Genomic DNA, 16,539 nt, shown 5'->3' on the forward strand with positions numbered 1-16,539 from the left:
CAACATAGCCCTAAACTCCGACTCATAGTCTGAGATGATCACTGATTAAAATATTACAAAATATTAAAAATTGCATTTGCATAACCTCAAGGATTTAGTCAGAAACACTGACACACACACACACTGACAACAGACACACACACTGACAACAGACAAGACACACACAGACACACACAGAAATACACACACACACACACACACACACACACTGATACACAGATATACACACACTGACAACAGACACACACACGCACACACACACACACACGTAGACACAGTCACACAGATACACTGACACACTCACACAAATACACACTGACACACTCTCTTTACCGGTCCTGAGCATGCTGCAGTTCTCTCTTGGTCTGATCAAGTTGCCCTTGTGTGTGATTGTTTGGTACCTCGTTCTCCTCCTGTACAACATTTACACAATTAGATCCATCAACAGATTTAACAGAGAACAAACCACTGTCACTCATACACACAAACATTTTTATCATATTGGCTTCATTATTCTTCGTGGACATTTTTTTCCTAAATGCTCATCCTAGAGCTTTCAAGCTACATGCAATAAATTTGGCCAAGTTGTTCGTCCTGGTCTGATGTTATATACACGTAATATATCTAAACACTCGCTATCTAGTCATCATCATCATCATCATCGCCGTCGTCACAGACAGTTATATTTATCTGAGTGACACCACAGTGAGTCATAATCATCATGGTCTTCGGGATGGAGAAAGGAGGCACGCATGCCCCCATCCACATCAACGAGTTGCCAGTTGAACATTTCTCCAGCTGAGGGGTTCCTGGGAATCTGTCTCAGAGGACCTGTCATGGAACACCAACACCTCCAGCCTGGTCAAGAAAGCTCACCAGTGCCTGTTCTTCCTGATGCGCTTCAGGAGCCTCCGGACAAAAACCAGTAGACTGAGGAAGAGCTATGTCAACAGCTATGTCAATATTATGTCAGTAACACCTGTATTTGCCCAATATATATTATATGACACTGTGTATATTTCATGTCTATAGCACCCAATCTGTATATATTGTATATCCATACCTGTATATCTATAGTATATTCACCTGTATATTATCCTGTTCATACTGTACTGTACTGTAAATATCTTGCACTTGTTGCTCATTGCAGTTCTGGTTAGATGCCAAACTGCATTTCCTTGCCTTGTACTTGTACATGTTTAATGACAATAAAGTAGAATCTAATCCAATCTAATCAACATCAACAACATCATCACATTGATCTTCATCTGAGTGACACCACAGAGAGTAAGAAGTTCATCATCTGTAGGGTTTCAGGGGAGACATCTGGTGGACATAACTCTACACCAGTGTCCTCTGTGTGAACACAACACCACAACTCACAAACTCTATTAAAATATACAGAAACATTTAAAACACTGAATCATAGATGTGTAAAATACACACTTTTACAGACTTTTAAATATAATCTCGCACAAACAGTGAGATCAACAGACTAACATCAGACCTCTGTTTCTCATGCTCTGTTTGCTAATCCTTGTTTGCATGCAGAAAACTGTTGTACTGATTAAGGGAGCAATGAATGTGACCTTCTTTAGGTTAGTTTAGTATCTGGGGCATCAGGTGTTGTGGGTTTGTTTGAAGGCTCAAAATGGCAGGAAGAAGAACATTCTGTCTTTTCTTGGTAAGAACTGGTGAATTACTCTCTTTATGGAACAGCGCAAACAGCGCAAACTAGTAAAAGGAGTGGTGACCCATACTCAGAATTCGTTCTCTGCATTTAACCCATCCAAAGTGCGCACACACAGCAGTGAACACACACACATTTATGCTGCGCTGCCCGGGGAGCAGTTGGGGGGGTTCGGGAGCCTTGCTCAAGGGCACCTCAGTCGTGGCCGGCCCGAGACTCGAACCCACAACCTAGGAGTCAAACTCTCTAACCATTAGGCTATGACTTCCCATGGTAGAGTAGAACAGTAGAGTAGTCAAGGAAAATGGATCAAATATATAAAACTGATTTTCATTCAAATAAAATTCTAACAGCTAAAATGAGATCAAATTAAACCCACACAAGATTAGTATATATTGTGTAATCTAATATACTACTGCAAACTGTCTCCAAAAATAACTGAACAAATGGCAATATAAAATATTCAAAACAAAACAAATATGGAAAAACCAGCCTTTGCTCTAAGAGAAGAAGTGCACCTGGTTTTGAACATAAAGATTATCTTCCTACAATAAAGCCACACCTTCAGTAAAGATTGGGCAGAGAGAAAAGTGGCTACAGGTGACGGTGGACCCTGACGGCCGAGCGGCGATCAGCATGTGATTATTTCTTATTCACAGCGTTGTGTTGTGGACATCACGTGCTTTGGCTGTTGCCACAGGAAACAGCATCTTATAAAGCTCTTGTGTACAGATAAAAGCAGTCATATTTCTAAAACTGTCCTGTCAGATGGTTAGATGCAGGATCACACAGAAACCAAATCTAATACTTCCTGCTCACTGCACAGGACGTCATAATGCTGCTGCAGTAATAATGTTTACACGGTATAACTCAAATTAACACTAATTAACACCTGTTAGTAATGTTAACTAACAAATAATATATTAATGACATTTAATTTATTTACAGTCATGATTCAAATTCAATCGTGAGTTGACAAGAAGTCATTTATCATTTAAAAGTAAAAATAATTATGGATTTTTTAAATTATAGATCGAAGGTCCTGTTTTCACATAGGTGTTCTCTTATTCACTGTCTCCTCACACTGAGGTCTTATGACCATTTAAGGCTACAGCACTGTGCCTTATTTACTCAGTGCTAATTATGCTCCCATCTGCTGCCTAGGCTCACAACAGAGCTTTACTCCAGCTGAACAAACCCTGAGTATTAAGTGACTAGAAAATAGAGTCTGGTTTCAGAGTCATGAATACTGTAACACAGGGAACTGTGAGACACCCGACACTGAAAGGGAACCTCCCATCGAGAGTATTAGCTTCTGGCCTTCATCAATTATTAATGCATCACAGACATGTGTGTCTCTAATCAGATATCTTCATTAAAGCAACGGTTGCCAAGAGACCAAAGGAAGATGATTCACATACAGGAGGATTTACACAAACACTGAATTACAATGCTCAAGTACACACACATACACACACACACACATACACATACACACACATACACACACATACACACAGACACATACAGACAGACACACACAGACAGACACACACACACACACACAGCAGTACTGTTCCAGGAAATGCAAATGGTTCTGGTGAACATTCTCACCTTCATCTCTCTGTACAGCTCATGAATGACATTCGCTTTTCGTCTCAGTGATGTCTCGCTCTCAACAGACCTGATGCAGTAAAACAAACCCACAAAAATACCAAATGATGTATCAGGTAAATATAGACTAGCGGGTAAATTCTTAATTTTGTTTGAGCAGTATCCACATCTACAGCACTGTATACAGGACCCAGGGCTGAAATTTCACGTTAGTGTTTTGTTCAGAATTCATTTTATTTCTTTATTTCTTACTATTTTTTCCCTTTTGAGTTAAAATAATTTTTTGAGACATTAAAGGAAATCAGAATTTAACACATTCTTTGCCTTCCTGTATATATTTACATTTTAAGGCAAAGATCAAATTATTCATCTCATTTATACTGAGCAGTTCGATGTTAAGGGCCTTGCTCAGGGGCCCAGCAACAGGAGCTTGGTGGTTCTGGGATTTAAACTTAACTCTCCAATCAGTTGCCCAGCATATTTTGTTTATATTAAAATATCTTGAAATTGTGTGCGAAGATCTATGATGTTTTGGTCTGATTGCCCCGCCCTACCCAATAAATCTACCATTTTAATGTACAGAATGTTTACCCTTCTCTGAGCACTTCGTAGATTGCCTGTTTTTCTTGAGCTTCACCTCTTTTAATGGAATCGGTACTTTGACTTTGGCAACTCAGAAGTTCAGGAGTTACCTAAAAGAAAGGTAGGATTTAAGAAGGAAACACAGAAGAATAGCATCATGACATGGCAGAAAATAAACAGCATGTCAGAACTTTATCTTTACTCGGTTACAGCTATTAACTGGCTGACGTTAATTTCTCAAGAAGTTTTATATTTATGTTTAAACAGAGGACCACAGGTTGTGGTTAGCTGACAAGTGATAGATCAAACTGATAAAAATGTTTCATGTTTATTTTATTGCATTAGTTAATAATTTATATAATAAATAAATAGTTTTATGAAGACAGATTTGTAAACGCTGTTATTGTGGAATATACATAATAACTGTCTTAAGAATTTAAACAATGTTCAATGAATTTCTAACATTTTCTGTATGGGTGTTATGCAGCTTTGTCGTTTTTTTCATGAATTTAAATCACATTAGCAGAATTTGTTTATCAGCTCTAGTCTAATGTCTGCTAAAGGAAGAGAAAGGTCATCTCATCGACCATGTGACACCTGTTGATAATGTTGGCATGGGACTTCCTTCTACAGATCTTCATAAATGCTTACCCGTTTCTGTAATAGAGCAGGTGGCACTTCATTTGCAACAAACATCCTTGGAGTTTTATTTACGGTAGGTGCCTTTGAGGCAGGAACAGCTGGCATCTTTGCTATGGTAGGAGAGCTCTGGCCAAGACTGTTGTATTTTGTAAGTTTGGGTGATGTAAGACTGGAGACTGGTGTGGAGTTTACTGCAGTAGCATAGGGATTTACGGTTTGTGAAGCAGGAGGCTCTTCTTCCTTGTCCTCGCGAGCATCCAAGCTGTGAGAACGCTCATCGAACTGCAGAGATGTTCGAGCTTTAGAGCGACCTCTGAAACGGCTTGGCATGGTGGAGGCGGCACTGCTGTTAAATTTACTGATAAGTTTATTAATGGGTGCTAAAGATTTTGTGTCAATGGCTTCCACCGGCTCTTCCACAGCCGTACTTGTCCCATTTACAGTTCCACCAGTTCCATTCTGCCGCACTGGTCTAAGACCAGCTTCATTCAGCTCTTTGAGGTCTTTCTTCTCAGAGTCCTTGAATGAAGGAGCAGATCCTGATTTTTCTGTAGTCCCTCTTTCTCCATCTCCCTGACTTCCTGCTTGCCCATCACCTGGTGGCCTCTTCGAAGGGCTCCCAAATTTGGCCATCTCTTCCTCTAACGAACCTGGTGGCCCAAGTGTGCTGTATGGGTCTTTAGGAGTCTGTGCAATATCATGTGGTCTCGAAGAAAGGCTTTTGAATGGGGATGAATGTCCAAGAATTGGGGTCTGTGGCTGGGTCTTGAGTTGTACTCCATATGAGTCACCCTTCTCTCCATCCTTTAGCACCACATAGGGCTGTCCAGAAATGCCCTGAACCCTTACTGCAACCCCATATGAAGAGGATGGAGAAGTCCCACTGCCACCAGCAGCTCCGGCCCCTCCAACACCACGACTTCTCTCAGCATAGCCTCCACCCATGTCTTCCAGGTCTTTGATAAAGCGGATCTGGACACCATAGTCCACCGGAGTCTTTCTGTCTGCTGAGAGGGAATTCATTGTGACTCACTGTGAAAGCAAGGTTGAATAATAATTAGTAATCTGTTTTGTGAGTCAGATCTTAGTAGCAAGAAGCAATGATTAACAGGTGCTGCAGGTGATCTCTGAAAGTAAATACAATATATAATGCGTGCAAATTATAACATGCATTCTCTTTATCACAGCTTTACAGGCTTGGAGAAAGCCCCCAATTAGAAACACTACAATTTTAAAGCAGGCGCCAAAGTTTTGGGCCCTTTTATGCATGTATGAGTTTCTTAGTTAAGAAACTGTTAATAATTGTATCACTTTCTTTTTTATTCTGCACAAAATCCTTATGACCCAATCATAAATTCAACTAAACACCTAAACACACTGTGGGCATTACTATATTGAAAGAATGTAGTAAAAATGTGAACTACACATTTTGGCCAAAAGTACACAGATACTTGACCATTACAGTCATATGTGGTTCCTCCCACAAACTGTTGTCTCAAAGCCTGAAGCACGCAATTTTACAAGAGCTCTCTGAATTCTGTAGCATTACAATTTCCCTTCACCGGAACTAATATGCCCAAATCTGTTCCAACATACAGTAAAGGGAGCTTCATGAAGACAAATGGTATGAAGTGGGGAAAAAAAAGTGTCCTGCACGCAACCAATGTAAATCCTGTAAATGTTGTACATGTTGGTTAAATAATGAACAAACACCTTGTTTTAGGCCAGAATAAATAATTACTCTGGTGAAGGGCTTCAATACATAGCACCTACAGGTTGGCATTATTCAAATTGACGATTGGCAATGGCACCAGTGGCCAAAGGTTTGGCTACAATAGCCTGACCATAAATGTTGACCCTGTAGCACTTCTGAGGTTTAGCTTTGGTAAAAACAATAGAGCCAACTTGCACATTTAATTTTGAAGCAAGTCATGCATCTGTGGTTTTTATGTAAGAATGTATATGTGGTGATAATAAAGGATTCTATGCCCCAATTTAATTTCATTGCTGCATCGGTGGTCCACCACCAACTCCTTGGTTTCCTGTTGTTGAGCCGAAGGCAGTGGTTGTTGCATCATTTTATGAAGCAACCAAACAGGATCTCTGTAATCCTCCTTCTTATTGTCTGAGATACCGCCAACAAAGACACAGTCATCTAAGAATTTCTGGCTGTGTCATGTCGTCAATGGTGACAATATATTTAGTTGCCTGGTATTCACCACTGTTGCTTGTGATCAACTCTGACAAGCAGCCCTGCAGCCTTACATACTGTTGCCTGTTGGTAAGTTACCTTACTAGACCCTGGTCTTCCTGTATGACAGAAAACATTTCAGCCAGTCAGAGTAGAGAACATGATGCTTATAATGCTTTGTGGCCTCTAAAGATGTGTGTAATTTCTGTGAAGAAGGTACAGTAGATGATGGCATCCTTTAACGAGGTTCTGTTGCCGCTTCCCTTTTTGTTTTTACAGCAGTCTTTGGTCATCCACAGCTCCCTCCTTAGCTCCTGCTGTATTCCTTACCTGGCATGTTCAGTATCCCCTACATTGAAAGCTCTCTTCATCCTGTTGAGCCAGGTTTACATGATCCAAGTCTTGTTGTTAGAGAAGCAGTGACACTTCTTAACAGGGACAGCAGTCAACTTACAGAACCTGATATAATCAGTTATGATATAACCTGCTCTCAAAAGGCTCATTTCTCTTTGTTATATGTTGTCTCCTAACAACATGCTTGTATGTAAGAAGTAGCTGTATCAGACAGTGACCTGATGTGCCTGATGTGCACTACCACCTCCTTAATATTGTGGATACAGCAAGTTCTGATCCCCTCGGGCATAGCAAGTTACACACTTGCTCAGGGTCAAGACAATTATCTTCATTTCCTCTCAATCTTCTTGTCCCTAATAATTGTCCCAGCTCAAACTCTTGACCTCTGTTTCCTTAACCACACACTACAGGCCTCCTTGCCTGACATGCAATAATCAACAATCACAATTCTTTCTCAATTCAGTTTATGTGAGTCAACATGCCAGAAAGACAAACTGGTCTGTCTCTCTGAATGTGAAAGGACACATTCCTCTTGTGCGTATGTCGCAATAAATATTTAAGGTGATTTTTAACAATTATCAACTTGTGTTTTTCAGATGCTGTAAAATATATTTTTTTAATTCTTATTTTTCCACATATTCACTTCTCTTCTAAACTATGGAAACTTCTTACGGTAAATAATCTTTGTCCTTAACCTAAAATTACCAAAATCTTGCCCTGACTGCATCATGACTACCTTCATAATGGATGTAACAAAGGAGCCCTGATTACAGCATGCAATGCAACACACAAAAGCTGAAAAACACACAGAATGATTAAACAAACAGGGAATTGTACAGAAGCTGTACCACCAAGCTTCATAGACAAAGTGCGTTGCTTATAAACCTGTCAATGTGATGATCTTTAAAAGACATTCATTAAACATTAATGGAAGGAGTCTCAAGTGTCAGCACTTTGTAACATTCAGGGTGCTTTATAAAGCTTCTCAGTACAGGAAAGTCTTCAGGTCTCTCCATAAAGAATCTACATTTAGTGGTGAGTATTTGCAGCACCATGCAGCAGGGCTGTGACAGCTTCTGTACGTCAGTGCACCAGCAGGGATTTACATAAAAACACAACTCTCTGTGTAAATGCTCTCTGAAAATGAAGCTACCCCTAATGTAGGGTTAGAAAGTCAGAAGTCTCATCTGTTTTTTTTTCAGAACTTGTTGAATTGTTGATTGATGCATAGCGAAAATGTTTGCAGATTCACTTTAGGGATGAAACAAAGTGCGTTGTTTTCCCCTGATCAATTTTAATTATTGTGATTTTTGACATACTCAGTTAATTAGGCATATAAAACTGAGACACTGTTAAGCTTAACATTTATTACTAAATATTAGTGCCACATTTTTATGTTCTGTATGCCTGTCTGTTTGTTTCTGGGTTTTGAAGAATCTAAAATGAAAATGTAAAAACAGCCATATACACACCTTCGTCAATTATGACAAAGTTTACACGTAAGGCAGCGGGCCTGAGCACACAGAGCGGTATCGATAAGCATGGTCATTAAACATGTATTAAAAATGCACAATGTACAACACAAAGATATTTGTGAACATAAAGCCATGATGTGAACAGCTGATGGCTTCAACAAGACAAACAAACTGATTTATAATCTTACTCTCTGGTGTCACCCAGACAAGAGTGAGGTTCTCTTATGAGTTAGGGGTAGCGTCACGTCTGGTTTACTCATTAAAGCTAAATCTAAATTAAAATTAATATATTTGTGTCCTGGATTTATATATTTCCATAAACCTGCTTTGTGACAGTGGTCCATTGTTAAAGTCCTATAAAAATAAAGGTGACTTGTATTAACGTGAGCACATCGAGGACCGCTTTCCCATGTGAGAGACTTCAGGTCTGCAAGCACTGAGACATACAAGTTTCCTTCCCTCTTAATCCAGTGGCCAGTAGTTTTAATTAGAGTTACACTATGTAAGTACCAAGACCAGGGACTGTATTAAAAAGAAGCTTATAATAAGAAGTTTATATTTTATTATTAATCTAATGATTTGTGTATAAGAAGTAAACAAGTGACATTTACAGATGATTAGTTGATGCAGGCAGACAGCAAAGGGAAGATTTAAAGCCTACATAAACACTTTGTGATCATCTTAGCAGGCCAGTTATTTCTATGTGTATTTTAGCAAACCTAGTTTTTCATGTGGAACACTCGTAATGCTCACAGGATTTTTTTTTTTTTTTGTGGGGTTCCGGTTCATCCCAAAGGTGTTCAGTGGTGTTGAGTCAGAGTCAGGGCTCAGTGCAGGACACTCGAGTTCTTCACTCCAACCTTCACACACCATATCTTCATGGAGCTCTGTGCTTTGTGAACAGGGACGCTGTCGTGATGGAACAGGGTTCGAGTCTCTGAGCGCCAGTGAAGAGAAAATGTACAGTTACAGCACAAAATGTTTCCAATAGTTTGGTGAAGAAGTACGTGTGTGATGTGAGATGTCTGACCGAGTATTAGCAGCTTAGCTGGCAGACACTAATTTGTTCAAGCTGATGTTGTAGGAATTAAACACTTTAATAAGCGACACCCAGGTTTCCCTTATTTTAAAAACTAACAGAATTCACTAAAAGACCTGATGAGTTTCATTAATCAGTAACCTCCTGGATATTAGTAAGTAACTATCCGTTATGGAGGACTGGGTTACACTGTAATACATAGCACCCCTGTGAGGAAAAACTGCTGATCAGCCATTGTCATGTGCACATAGTCAAAATTCCACACATTCTCACTATACACATTCTGCACCACGTGAATCGCCTCAACAAACACAAGAAACATCATTTCCCACATCTCACTACTCAGAAGTGCTGCTACAGGACTTGGAATTACATTATATCATTATTTCCTTGGCTGAATTTGCTCACTGTCTCATATTCCTGGTGTATAGAAACATGTCACTAGTTCCTGTACATTTATTTATATTAAGCTTTGTAAACTTTTGGCCATGTGTTTTACTTCCTTAATAACATTTAAAACGAATCATCTGGTACTGCAGCTTCGATCAGCTTTGACCTCACCTGACCCCGAAACCGCCATCTCATTGACAGTATGTGTCCAGACAGGAATATCTGGTCTCTATTCACACAAACACACACACACACACACACACACACACACACACACACACACACACATTTTTGTGATGTTCCTCTTGCCCTTTTATTTCCCTTCACTATTCTTGAGTATTTTGGTTTTATTACTGTTTCATTTTCACATTCAAAGCCTTTCAGGCCAACTATTATAATGTGTTATGGCTGTGATGACACGAGACATTGACTCATATTGTTCGATAAAAGGTGTTGAATTCAATCTATCTGCGTATCAAACAATTCATTCAAACTGCCTGCGTGATGCAGCAGACCGTTCTTCTGTTTTATATAAAACATCAATTTCATAACATGAGATGTAATAAACCTAAAAACTTAATTAAACCCACACACTGTTTTTCAAAGAATGTACTAGCAGGTTAGCTTTGGTAAAAGAAAAACAAACCAATAAATAAACAAACAGACAAACAAACAAACAAACAAATAAATAAATGCTTATGGTTCGTCACTGAGGATAAGATTCCCTTCAGAGTCTGGTTCCTCACAAGGTTTCTTCCTCATATCACCTTGTTTATTAAAGATAGATGTTAGAGATAAATAGTAACTTAATTTAAACTTTACAGACTGTTAAAGACAGAACCAAAACTGTAAAGCTGATTTGAGACAATGCCAATTGTTAAATAAATAATAAATTGTTATTAAATGAAATTAAATGAAATGAAATACAGGAGCTGAAACATTCCCCCAAACCTTTAAGATCTGGTGTAAAGAGCACTTCAGCTTTAACTCAGACTCTGTCTATCAAGTTTAAAGAAACCTCTTCAGACATTGTGAAGCTCATGTTTGATAGACAGAACAAAGGTTTACCAAACATCAGAACAGTTAATGGTAAGAGCTTCAGACCCTCACCAGTCACCCCAGTAAAAGCTTAGTGGTGTTTCATTTGGTCATATTCTAATGTGGAGCTTTAATGATATATTGTCTGAATAAATCACACTAATGACATCATTACTGAAATTCGTTAACATTCTTTTCTAAGGTTAAATAATTTACATTAATCGAAAACTGAAATGTAAGGTTGATATTCAGGTCATGCTTACTTCTCCAGAATGTCTCTGACTCCACTACAGTCTGTATTTACAATTTAAATATACACCACTGACAGATGAATCGATCTCAGCTGGTGACTCACCATTTAGTGTGAACTGTGTGAGAAAATGACGAGCAGTGACATGACCGTCACAGAGAGCGTTAGTCACACACAGCATCCTCAGTCTCATCTACATCAACTTAAAGAAAGTTTTAACTTGTACCAAAATTAAAAGTATTGGCACCCTTAGGGGGTCATGTGTACGGTCATCTCATCTGCTCTGAGCTGACACTAAACAATTGGAAGAAACTCATTTCTAAAATTTAACCTAACCTCAAACCACTGGGTGTGAATGAGCACAACAATGATGAAATGTTCAGATAATATTCACATCATTTAGTCATCTGTATTATGATTGTACTTAGGGCTTCAGCTCAGATATTTTCACTCATTTAGTCATCTGTATTATGATCGTACTGTAGATTACTAGCATGAAGAGGAAATGAGTGAAAATATCTGAGCTGAAGAAACTTCCACTACTAAACCATTTGACCTGTGACACATTCTGTTTATACTGAACTACAGAAGTACTATTATTCTCTCCCTCTTTCCCTCCCTCTCTCTCTCTCTCTCTCTCTCTCTCACTCACACACGCACACAAACACACACTCTCTCCAAACATTAATTGCCTTACACTAATCCAGCAGGTTGGTAAGTATCAGTCAACCCAACATTAGGGCTGGAGCATATGAGCCGTGACCAACACGGAAACTCAGACTAAAACCTGTAAAAGTTAAATCTGTCTGTCATCCCACTTACTGAAGGTTTATCACAGTACTTCACTTCACACTTCTCATTTCTTAGATTATCTTAGATTAGATTTAGCTGTAATCGTGGATGATCTTTATCTAATTCAATAAAACACTGGAGTAAATGAGAACATCAGTGCAGGAGCCACCTATTGAGGTCAGCATGTATCCATAGATTTGGTTATAGGCTGTGTCTCCTGACTATGTAGGAAAAAGTGGGAGAGTGAGAGAGTGTGTGTGTGTGAGAGAGAGAGAGAGAGAGAGAGAGAGAGAGAGAGAGAGAGAGAGAGAGAGAGAGAGAGAGAGAGATCTGGGTGACCTCTCATCTCATCTCATTTCATCTCACACAGACACTAACCGAAACTAATGCCCAACATTGACATGACACTGAGGTTAAACTAAAGCCCAACACAGATGACACTGAGGTTAAACTAAAGCCCAACACAGATGAGACTGAGGTTAAACTAAAGCCAAACACAGATTAAACTGAGGTTAAACTAAAGCCCAACACAGATGAGACTGAGATTAAACTAAAGCCCAACACTGAGATTATACTGAGGTTAAACCCCAGCTGTCACACACACAGTAAACTGAGGTTAAACCCTAGCTATAACATAGTAAAATGAGGTTAAAACCAAGCTGTCACACAGTAAACTGAGGTTAAACCCAAGCTATAACATAGTAAAATGAGGTTAAACCCAAGCTGTCACACAGTAAACTGAGGTTAAACCCAAGCTGTCACACAGTAAACTGAGGTTAAACCCAAGCTGTCACACAGTAAACTGAGGTTAAACCCCAGCTGTCAGACACAGATTAAACTGAAGTTAAACCCCAGCTGTCAGACACAGATTAAACTGAAGTTAAACCCCAGCTGTTACACAGAGTAAATTGAGGTTAAACTAAAGCCCAAAACACAGATGAGACTGATGTTAAACCACAGCTCTCACACACAGATTAAACCGAGGTTAAACCCCAGCTGTCACACAGATTACATTGAGGTTAAACCCCAGCTGTCACACACAGTAAACTGAGGTTAAAACCCAGCTGTCACACGCAGATTAAACTGAGGTTAAACCCCAGCTGTCACACACAGATTAAACTGAGGTAAACCCCAGCTGTCACACAGTAAATTGAGTATAAACCCCAGCTATCACACAGTAAATTGAGGATAAACCCCAGCTGTCATACACAGAGTAAACTGAGGTGAAACTAAAGCCCAACAGACAATAAACTGAGGTTAAACCCCCGCTGTCACACAGTAAACTGAGGTTAAACCCCAGCTGTCACACACAGATTAAACGGAGGTTAAACCCCAGCTGTCACACACAGTAAACTGAGGTTAAACTAAAGCCCAACACACAGTAAACTGAGGTTAAACTAAAGCCCAACACGCAGTAAACTGAGTTTAAACCCCAGCTGTAACTGAACACAATGAATGTATTTGCCCTGTAGAAGTGACCAAGCCGCACTAAGTAAACATTAGTGTCCTGTGTTCCTACCAGACAATATACAACAGTCCCAGTGTTCAGCGGGTCCGTTTCACGGTGACTTCACCATGGGATTGTAGCACTGTATAATAATGATGATGATGATGATGGAGCGTTCACGCTGCTCACCGACGGGAATTAAAACAAAACCCTTTCGACAACCTGTTGCTCTGTCTCTCTCACCCTCACCGTGGCCCCGCCCCCTCGGCGCCTCCAATTAGTCAGAAATGTCTCGTGGCCTGCCCTCAGACGCACGCTATTGGCTGGGAGCTCATGTCAATCAAATGTAATATTTGCGTTGTTAGTTAGTTGCTATAATTTACTGCCATGTCAACTACTGAGGCTATCTTTATGGCAAGAACGGTTAATTAACTAAAATAAATATTTGCGTTGTAAGTACTCTCCTGAATTACAGTGAACATCTACAGTGGTGTGAACATAAAAACAACCATAAACACTTAATGTTAGCAAAAATATATCTTACTGATCTACTGTAATGTACAGGGACCACAGCATTATAGACAGGTGACGAGTTTTATGGCTATTAAACCAAAAAAATCATCTTTTATACAGACAATAATGCTAGAATCAGAGGCATCTTTTTAGGCATGAATGTCTAACTACAATAGTATATTTCAATTGACTAATGAAAACTCTTCTATTTCACGTCTGTCTTTCATGCACAGGATCTCATTATAAATTTAATTTCATTATAAATCATATCATCAAAGCTTGGGAGAAAAGTCTAATCAACTCAGCATCCAGTATGTTTACTTTTATTTATTGTGTGCTTTAATGGCAGTTTGTGTAAAACCTGAAGATCAGTTACTTATTCTTGAAATAGTGACCTAATGGTGCAACAACTTCAGTAGTGAATAGTCAAGATGTAGATAGTTAATTTCCCTGTTAGTGTTTTCAAAGTTGTAAAACTATTGTATGTATGTACTCCACTTCTCATTTCTTAAACAATCATGTCAAAAGACATATCCTATTTAAAAGATGTTATGGTCAAATTATTGCAAGGGTTTTGTTGAAACTACTAAACTTGTCCAACACATTATTAACACCTGGAAGTATAGTGATAGTGATAGTGAACCATCATCTTTAAGGGAGAAATGTGGTTGGAAAAAAATTTTAACGATCATTAATCTGTGATCACTTAACCATTTAGTGAAATTAAATCATAAAAAAACAACAGTAGAAAGTATTGCAAAGTGTAAGTAAAAGTAAGAGCATTTCCACATGTACAATGCAAAGTGAACTCAAGGGAATGGGACTAAATGGCTTATAGTTTGTAATGTATATTTATATGAATACACATATTGGGATGCACACACAATGTCAGATGTTTTCAGTGGTTGGTCATTACTGTATTTTTGTCAAACTTAATATTTGGCCCATTATGTACCCGAGAAGGTAAAACACTTTAAGCTGCAAATATTTAGAGTTGAGCTAATTTTAATTTAAATCCAATCAGTGAAAGTATTAACACATTAATCAGACCTTAAACTGAACACAATTCAACTGAAGACGCAGTAACATTTTGCTCATGCATAACCCGACCCACAGAACCAACCAGTAGGGGAGATTAGCCATACTAACACATTACTGTACAATAATTATCACATTTATTCAGTCAGGAACTTTGTATCCAGTCTTAGCCTGACCAGTATCTGATCTGCAATGTCCAAAACCCAACATGTCAGACTGGGAATCTAAAAAGAATGTGGATAAAGGCTTTTGTTGTACACTGAATAATTTCAGCTTAGTTTTTTTATTAAAAATATAAAATATGTAGAATCATGTTCCTTGTCTTTGAATAAGAAATGATACAACAGCTGCAGGGCCAGTTCCCTGTGCGTCTCTTACTTACTATTCAGATGTCCATCTCATTTTGGTGTCGTTGTATGATAATGTAGTCCCTTTGTGTGAAAGGGTTTTCGATGACCACTTCCCACACCTATGTCAGCAGCCTGGATTTTCTTCCTTTTCACACATGCTAGATTGTTTCTTGCAGCATGCGACTGCTTGGTTGGATCAGTACCACAAACTGTATGTGAGCTACATTCAGGCATTAAGATCACTCCAAGTGCTGGTTTGGATCGTCAGTGCTCCCATGATGGTCTCTTACCACTGATGAACAATGTAAAGGGAGCTCACAACCTACAGTTAGCAATTGTAGACCTACAACATTCATCTAACTGAATGATCTCTTTACCTGATAAAATGGCTGGGTATAGTTACATTATAGGTTCACTCAATAAACCGAACATTATGTGGACATTTTCTTATATTCCTAAGCCTTGAAATGTTGAGTGCTTTTGAACAGGGTAGTATTGTGGCCTTGCATTCACAGATATGTTATTTAGGCATGATATTAGAGCTTTATTATGTCCTTAAGATAAAATGCATGACTAAGATTTTATTCAAAACACTAGTAAGACTGTTTCATAGTATATAAGCAACCTTTATATAAAAGGTTTATAAATATAAAAAAATACTAAAAGATTATCATTAATAGATATCAATTATCATTGATATTGGAATAAATGGTAACAAAAATTACTTCTAAAGATAAGGCAAAAGTTTTCAGACACGACATAACAAAATAACTTCATTGTAAAATGTTGGAAATTTCTGAAATCCAAGTGCAATAATAACCTGTGGTGTTACGTCGTCGTGATAAAAACAGCGTTGTTATTTGAGATTTCTATTATTTGCAAGAAGAGTGGAATGGAGTGAAAAAGCAGATGGAAATATTAAATAACATGAGGCTGCACAGTGGTGTAGTCTACGTGATACGCAGGTATACGCCGTATACCCACTAGGAAAGGCCAAGGATTTCCGTATACCCACTTAAAAAGCATGAGGATACGCAACAATATCGTTTTGTGACAGAACTTTCATTCATAAATTCACCCCGTCTGTGTTGCGAACACAGACTGTGGTTGCGATTGCGAATCACTAACATTTTT

The 16,539-nt window shown here is 38.7% G+C and overlaps 1 protein-coding gene across 3 annotated transcripts in view; it reads right to left on the reverse strand.

The window, feature by feature from the left end:
* The window catches only part of cgnb (cingulin b), a 34,360-nt gene extending 20,594 nt beyond the window's left edge, over positions 1-13,766 (reverse strand). For all 3 annotated transcript variants that reach the window (XM_027154932.2, XM_027154931.2, XM_027154930.2), the window contains exons 1-5: positions 13,577-13,766; positions 4,538-5,560; positions 3,896-3,996; positions 3,305-3,374; positions 334-413 (exon numbers count right to left, since the gene is read on the reverse strand). In XM_027154932.2, coding sequence (XP_027010733.1) covers positions 334-413; positions 3,305-3,374; positions 3,896-3,996; positions 4,538-5,551 — 1,265 coding nt within the window. In that variant the 5' untranslated portion in view covers positions 5,552-5,560; positions 13,577-13,766. The remainder of the gene's footprint in view (positions 1-333; positions 414-3,304; positions 3,375-3,895; positions 3,997-4,537; positions 5,561-13,576) is intronic.
* Between the last annotated feature and the right edge of the window lie 2,773 nt (positions 13,767-16,539).

The sequence above is a fragment of the Tachysurus fulvidraco genome, chromosome 7 (genome assembly GCF_022655615.1).
Source record: "Tachysurus fulvidraco isolate hzauxx_2018 chromosome 7, HZAU_PFXX_2.0, whole genome shotgun sequence".
Lineage (NCBI taxonomy): Eukaryota > Metazoa > Chordata > Actinopteri > Siluriformes > Bagridae > Tachysurus > Tachysurus fulvidraco.